Below are 8080 nucleotides of genomic sequence, written 5' to 3' on the forward strand. Positions count from 1 at the left end.
ATTTCAAGTATTCAGACATTTTACAACAGTAAAAATAAAATTTTCTGATTCTAACATACTTTTCATTATTCCCAAAACATCCCCAACTTCATCCCCTCGGTTCATAAATAGCATGTTTTCAAATGTAAACAAAACTTATATCGAAAAGAAGGTCAAGTACACATATGTAATACACATTTATAAGATGTGGTGTGACGTCGCTATGGAGAAAAATCTATGGAATGCAGTTTGGGCCATATCTTATGAACTTTTAAATTGAATTCAATTTAATTATCGGAAAAGTGATGCCCTTTAATCATTATTACTGTGACAGTAAAATATTTATAACAGCTCAGGGCTCATGCTACCAGGCGACTTGGGCGAAGAAGTCGCTTTCCCGACTGTCACTTAGCTTTCCCCGACACCCAAAATTGAAAACAAGTCGCCCTGTTCTTGAGGATACTAGCTTTCAGTCGCTTCCCTCATCAGACATTTTCAATTTTTTTATTGATAATTAAAGAAATTTAGACATAAACGATTCATTATCTTAAGAAAAGAGGTTGAAGCATTGTCTTTGCAGTGTGTAGCAGGTTATTTGATAAAAATACAACTTTTTATCACTTCGTGCTTTTCCACAAGTTCCTGTGGTTGTTACTCGAAAAACGTACATTGTATATCAACCTAAATTTCGGCGGCAAAATAAGTTTGTTACTTTATTTAAACGTGATTAAAGTTGCCTCCAGTAAATGTTTAATCCGTTTATTTCATTAAAAATATCATGTTCCTTTCCAAATAACTTGTCAAACATCGTTTATTTTTGTAAATTTTCTTGCATTCGTCAGCCATTGACCTATTTCTAAACTACAGACACACGGATGGAACAGCTGACAGAATAATATTGATCCCAAAGGGAAAAATTACGTATTCCACACACATTAAGAGACTTATGGTTTCATCTAATTGATTGGTGTATATAGATATAATTCCCTATATTTTTTCTTGATTGTCCAAATAATCATATGGTCTGGATCATATATATATATATATTACAATTTCTTTACATTTTTTAAAATTTTTTTTTTTTTTTTTAGTGCTACATATTAAAAATATTTATTGGTTACTTTCTCACCAGAACCTTAGTAAAACTTAAACAACTTTTATTTTGAAATGTAACTTTAATTGTATACTCAGATATATGAATTGAATAATATAAAAAGAACATTATTTACATGTACATATGACCCTTCATACTATAGTGAAATCCAAACATTGTAGCGCACCGCGAGAATGAGCCGACTTCTTTTTCAAATCTCACCACTTCTCCCTATCACTTTCAAAAAGAGAAGTCACTTATCTCTATAATTCTGAAGTAGTGTGAGCCCTGGCATATGTGACAGTAAAATATGTATAAAAGCTGTGACAACATCTTATAACATATACATGTAAGACATGTAAGAATTGGTTCAATAATTTAAAATCATCTAAATTATATTAAAGATTAATATTGAATGCAAATTTTTGTTCTTTGACTTACTTGAGCATGTTGAGTGATAATTTCTAGGATATCGGTTAAAGATGATTTAATTGATTGATAAGGCTAAAATTCATAAAAAAATATATATATGTTTCTTTAGAGAAATGATGGTTAATTGATACTTTTCTTCAATTTGCGTAATTTTAAATCTTCTATTAATATCAAACATGCTTACCAAGTTACCATACTATACTTTTCACTATTGAGAACTTATGATGTATTGCACACGTCACAATGTCAAAATTGAGCACAACAACAGATGTTTTGATTTGTCTTGATTTACTCAAGAGAAAATCGTGAGGATAATAGGAAATGAATAAAAGTATCTACTTAACTAACACAATCAGCTTTGAGGGGGAGGGTTGAGATCTCACTAACATGTTTAAACCCTCCGCATTTTTGCGCATGTCCCAAGTCAGGAGCCTCTTGCCTTTGTTAGTCTTGTATTATTTAAATTTTAGTTTCTTGTGTACAATTTGGAAATTAGTATGGCGTTCATTATCACTGAACTAGTATATATTTGTTTAGGGGCCAGCTGAAGGACGCCTCCGGGTGCGGGAATGTCTCGCTACATTGAAGACCTGTTGGTGACCTTCTGCTGTTGTTTTTTTATTTGGTCGGGTTGTTGTCTCTTTGACACATTCCCCATTTCCATTCTCAATTTTATTGACCACATTTATTTGAAGAACTGGCCATACGGAGCAAATACTTGTTAAACTATCGAGAACCGATTACACTAGGATACATGTTCAGCCTAATACCAGCTTACCTATGTCCGTTGGCCCTGATTTTTTTTTGTCTAGTTGCATAATCATGTTCATTTATTATTTCAGTCAGTTCATTATGCATTATAATAACATATGAATCCTTGTCATGTTTTAAAATTCATTCACCATTTTTTTTAATCATCCCAAGCTGACTAGTTTATCATGACAACATGTTGTTTTCATATACATACATGATAAAAGTTATCCATCAAAGACAATTATGACAATAATAAGTGAGAAATATAAAAAAATATATTATTAAGAACAACAATTAACATGATTAATTTACAAAATCACACCATTAATTTTAAATATTTCCATGTGTTTTCATGAATTTCAAGAATCTATATACCTTATAATCTGAATAAGTTTATTTAACTTTAATACCCTAATACGAATATTTTTTAATAAAAGTCAATGAAAGTAGGAAGAAATAAACTCTATGGGCGAACAAACTCAGGGCTAACGGACCCAGGGTGAACATGTTATCAGGATGAACAAACCTGATACCGTTTAGTCCTACCAAATTACCCCACTTATCTTGCTTATCATTAGTAGGGAAACAAAACTTTAAATATATATTCATTTTAATTTTCTGACAAGCTGATCATGAATTATATACATTATAAGTCATAGACACTAATAGTGCATTGGCTTGACATATCAACGATATAAGGATGAGGCTTAGAAACTGGGAAATGCAAGGCTCTGCTGAGTTTTTTCCCTGTTTTGGGCTGAATCCCTATGTCAAGTCAATGCAGTATTATTCATTTTATTGTTTTTATACTGCATTCTAAAAAAATATTTAATTGTTGTTTAATGGGTTAATGTTATTTATTTGATATGCATATTGTGAAAAAAATCCCCTTTTGAAAAGGCCTCATATCAAGCAGGCAGAGAAATAAAAAGAACAGATATGAGAGTATTCACAGTGATTGAAAGCTCTTTCAAAGCTGAAAACAACTAATAAAAACAAATAATGAATTCTAATTACCAAATTAAGATTTTCAAAAAGAATTGTGATTTGTTTTTAACCCATCAGAAAATGTTTAATCTAAGAAAGCCACCATTTTGAATTTTCTTGTATATAATTTCTCCAAAAAAAAAGAAGATAAAAATGATACATGTAATAAGATCTAGAGTCACTTTAATGAACATGATGAATATAAAAACCATTCAGAAAGGTACAAAAAGTATAAATACGTCTAGTGTTGATGTTTGAATTCAGCAATGTTCAGGAGTGTACCTATTATACATTTATTAAACTTCACGTTACAATGCCTTATTTGTATTGGTTGAAGGAGAGGGTGATAGTTTAGTCTATCACATTGCTGAGCAGGTGACAATTTATTTGAATGTCATGATGTACCCACCCGTCCAACCAATAAAAAATAGACAGATTTTTCTCCCAAAAACACCAATTAGTTATTCCCGTCTGGCAGGGTTTTATGACCTGTTAATTGCAGTTAAAAGGAATAAAATCAACAAAACATTAACGTATGGTCTTAAAATTACATGTAATCACATGTATCATTCAGTCATCTTGTTTTATATCACTTCTTCCTTTTTCAGTTATTTCCTATTAGTTTTATTTTTGAAAGCTATGAAAACATGGAAAAGGTAAATGAAATGATTTATATATTTTATTGAATTTTAATCTTTTTAGATGGGAAAATTATTTACATTCTTCCATTAGGTCTTACTATTAAATAATCACCAATGGCAACTTTATATTTACAATATGAATGCTGAATATAGTTTTAATAAATAAAGTTGTGCAATATTCTTTAATAAAAACAATTATATATCTCTGATTGAAGTTAACAAATTTCATACTTTTCTTCATTACTTTGACTGTCATTGACAGGAAATACAAGGAATGTTTATTTTAGTCAAGAACTAACAGCACACTTCAAAGGTAATCATAGCAAAAATAATCATGGTGTTGGGAGAAATAGCACCAAGTTAATAGATAATTAAGAAGGTTTAGTGAGGAATTACTTCAAGTTTCTCCTAATTTCCTCCCAAGATTTTGAAAGTGTTGCTGGAGTGTCTTGCTGCGACATCAAGCTGTTACACAGTGTTTAGAGTAGGAGAATCAGTACTCTCTGTGTGTACGTTATGCCAAGAATAGCACTTTATATTGTAAAATATAATGTATTATTGACAATTTTGTTCACAATTTTTTTTCTTATAATGCGGGTTAAACATTTATTTTTTTATATTTTTTAGCCAAGCATCACAGAGCCATGCACAGTACTTTCAACATATCAGAATGCTGTATCTCGTATCGAAAAAATTGGTGAAGAAAATGCAGGTTGTCCAGCTACTGTTCATTTCTTCTCTAGAAATCCACAAGATGTGTATCAAAAGAACATTGACAGAGATTCATATACCATCATTAAAATGACATTCCCGCTTTCAATTATTGGCCAGGAACATCAAATCATTCAAGAAATGAATTTGAAACTACCACTGACAGGAACATTGAAAGAAGTATTGGAATTGACAGATGTGTGTTTTGACTCCTTATCTAACCTCAGATGGTTTCCGAGAGCAAGAAATAAAGATGGACATTGGAAAATAATTGAAGGTATGCATTAAGGTGGTATCTAACACTACAGGGAGATAACTTTGTAAAATCAGCTAAACGTTTTAATTATGTTGTGTTGTAAATGGAATATTAAGCTTCTCAATGATCAAAATTGGTCTTTGTGAAACTGCTATATAACCAGTGTAATTTTTCTGACAAAATAGTTGGTTCAAAGTTTTTGAAATTTTTATATATTTGATAAAGGAAAATTTTATGAAAATTAAAGGAGCCAAATTAATTTTAGCTAAAGTGTTTGGTACCACCATAAATGTATGAACAATCATTTGTCATTTGTCAATCAGTCAGCTGTCAACTTCAAAAGATGACTGAAATTCGTGGACACTAGCTGTAAAAAGTATACTTGAATATTTTTCTGTAAATTTATATTCATATTCAACTCTAATCAGCAGTCAACAGCCAACATATTTGAGTAACATGATAGGTCTTCTTTACACTGAGAAGGATCAACTTCAAGGTTATGAACTAAATCTACAAATTTATCAAGTTTTTTCATATTTCAAATAAAGTGTAAAAACTAAAAGGCTCATTGAGAAAAAGTTAATTTCTGCATGTTGTATAAAATTGTTTTCTTGTGAATACTTCTTTTTTAAACCAAAAAAAACTTTAGAGAAAAATATCAAGTGAGTGTCATAAACATTAATAAACACTATTTGAAGTGTTCTGATGTTTACTTCTAAAATTAATTTGTTTCAGTGATTTTAAAAGTTTGTGTCTGATTTTGTGAAAAATATTTTTTTTCAAAGTAAAAAATAACTTTAAAAAGCGTAAAAAGCGATTTTGAAATTTCACCTATACAAGTAGTTCTCCTGAAACATTATCTAAAGTTGTTATAAGCTTATTGTTTTCTTTAATATTATATCAATAAAGAATTAGTGTTCTTGTTCATGCTGTAAGTAAATACTGTAAACCAACTTATTTTCGCGGATACTTTATTTCGCGTTTACTCCTAACTAACACTTTTCGCGCTGATTTAATTTCACAATTTTCGAATTTGCTTGATCATGATGGTGAAGTTAAGGGCATACGATATAGTTTTGAACCTGTATTTACAAGTTGATGAAAATTTGCATATAGGCTATTTTTTACCTGATAAAATCAAAAATGTAATAAAAAATATAACTTGTGCTACTTTTAAGTAAAATGAGTTCGAAATTTTGTATATTTGCTCAAAATTGAGATTTGTGTAAGTATTTTCTTTTTCGAAAGAAAGACATAACTTTTTTGTTTTAAAAGATAAACACAAATTGTTTTTTGTTAAATAATCGCAAATTTCTGTATTTTATAAGTATCATGAAAAATTATGCAGTTTTCATTCAGAAATAACTCATATTTATCAAATGTTCATGAATAGAGGAAAAAACGTCTTTTTTTTGCTGCATGTTTATCAAAATAATAAAAAATTGCGCTATTTACAGTTTTATAAAATTTTGGTCACATAATCTCCTTGCGAAATGAAACAAATTTCCGTTTTAAAAAATAGGGGTCCATGCACTCGTTTTCAAATTAAATCAATTTGAATGATTAAAATCAGTCGAAAAATGCATCGTTTCCCGATATGTCATAGTTTGACGTCGCGAAAATAACATTTTACGTTAGCAACGTCATTACCTCCCCTGTAACTGTATCATATGCCCTTAAATAGGTAAAGATCCAAATTGTGCATATTTGGGACTATGTATATTCCCGTTTTTTTGTACTCGCAAATGTCGGGAAAAATAAATTGCTCGCGAAAATTAGTTGGTTTACAGTAAATAAATGTCTAAAGAATAAAGATTGATTGACTGTATGTAACTTTTATTTCCAGAGTTGGTTCCAATTCAGTTGCCAAAAGAAAACAGTTTACTTGACACAACAATGGGATGTCTTCTCCAACAGATGATTGAAAGCATCCAAACTGCTTATGTGAATGGAATGACTAAACGTCAAGCTGTACAAGCTTGGAATAAAATCTTCTCTTTAATATGGCTACATCCTTTAGAACAAGGAAAACGAAAACAATGCAGTTTTGATTCAGATGTCAATTATAGTGAAAATGCAATGTCTAAGCAGTATACTGAGAGTGTGTATGAGAAGTATGAACGTTCTGTGCCAAAAATTGTTTCTAAAAGTCCTGACATAGTTATTTGTGATGAAGATTGCACAATGGTTCCAAAATGCATATGTGTTATAGAAATTAAATCTGAATTAGAAAAGTATCATCAAAACAGAGCAGAAAGACAGGTCATTGAATACATGCTTTGTCATTTACATTTCCAGTCTAAAATACTTGGTGTTCTTATATTATCAACAGGATTCAAGATGTACAAGGCTGTAAAGAATAGGAGTACAAAAAGAATAAGAATAATTCAAAGTCAATTTTCTATTGTGGATGATTCTAAAGAAGATAATTTTAGAGCTGATATTTTCAAAAAGTTCATTCATCACTTGGTTGTAGCTTGTGAAGACATTAGCAATGATCATTTTGATATTGACATTTTTTTAAGAAAGGCTATTTCTGTAAAATCATCATATTGAGTGAAAAAAGCTAAAAATAAAATGTAATTGTTGTATGTTGTATAATATATGCTTCATTCAGAATTGTAAGAGAACCTATTTATATCCTTCCATATACATGATATACATACAATTCTAACATGACGTCCTTCAAACGCTTTGAGTACACCCCCGTGGTAAAATATCAATATATTGCATTGGCTGTTCCGATCGTACTCCCACGTCATATGTTATGTTATGAATGAAGTACCCGACGTCAAAGAATGATGACGTTATAATTTGGGCATTTTACGGGAAAATACACGCTTCTGATACCGAAAATCATCTCAACAAGGAAACGTAAACAAACGATGCTAAAATGAGGTATAAGCCCTTTTTTTATACATAGAAGACATATAAGTAAATTATCATTAAAATTCATCCAAATCTATCTAAATAAGTTTTGTGAATAGTTTGAGCATGACACTTATTCTGTTTGCTCCGTTCTTTTACGCCAATCTAAAAGTGAGTTAATTTATGAGAACGGCAAATAATGGCCTCCACCTAGAGCGCTTCGATCCAAAACAATTGCCGTATTTGTCCTATTAGAATCGAAATAATTCATGGGGGCTTGAATATATCTAGATTTTACCACAGGTTGTCCCTTTATGCCGATATTTTACCCCTCGCTATCGCTCAGGGTAAAATATTTGT

At 30.5% G+C, this 8080-nt stretch overlaps 1 protein-coding gene across 1 annotated transcript; it reads left to right on the forward strand.

The window, feature by feature from the left end:
• Positions 1-3891: 3891 nt before the first annotated feature.
• On the forward strand, positions 3892-7408 carry LOC134698082 (uncharacterized). Its single transcript, XM_063560374.1, has 3 exons — positions 3892-3900; positions 4513-4873; positions 6699-7408. Exons 1-3 carry the CDS (start codon positions 3892-3894, stop codon positions 7406-7408), a joined length of 1080 nt encoding a protein of 359 aa, XP_063416444.1.
• The last annotated feature ends 672 nt before the right edge of the window (positions 7409-8080 follow it).

This window comes from Mytilus trossulus, chromosome 14, assembly GCF_036588685.1.
Source record: "Mytilus trossulus isolate FHL-02 chromosome 14, PNRI_Mtr1.1.1.hap1, whole genome shotgun sequence".
NCBI classification, from domain to species: domain Eukaryota; kingdom Metazoa; phylum Mollusca; class Bivalvia; order Mytilida; family Mytilidae; genus Mytilus; species Mytilus trossulus.

Coding starts and splice junctions, on each gene's coding strand:
- LOC134698082 (XM_063560374.1), top strand. Junction 4,874..6,698: donor ACATTGGAAAATAATTGAAG/GTATGCATTAAG, acceptor TTTTATTTCCAG/AGTTGGTTCCAATTCAGTTG.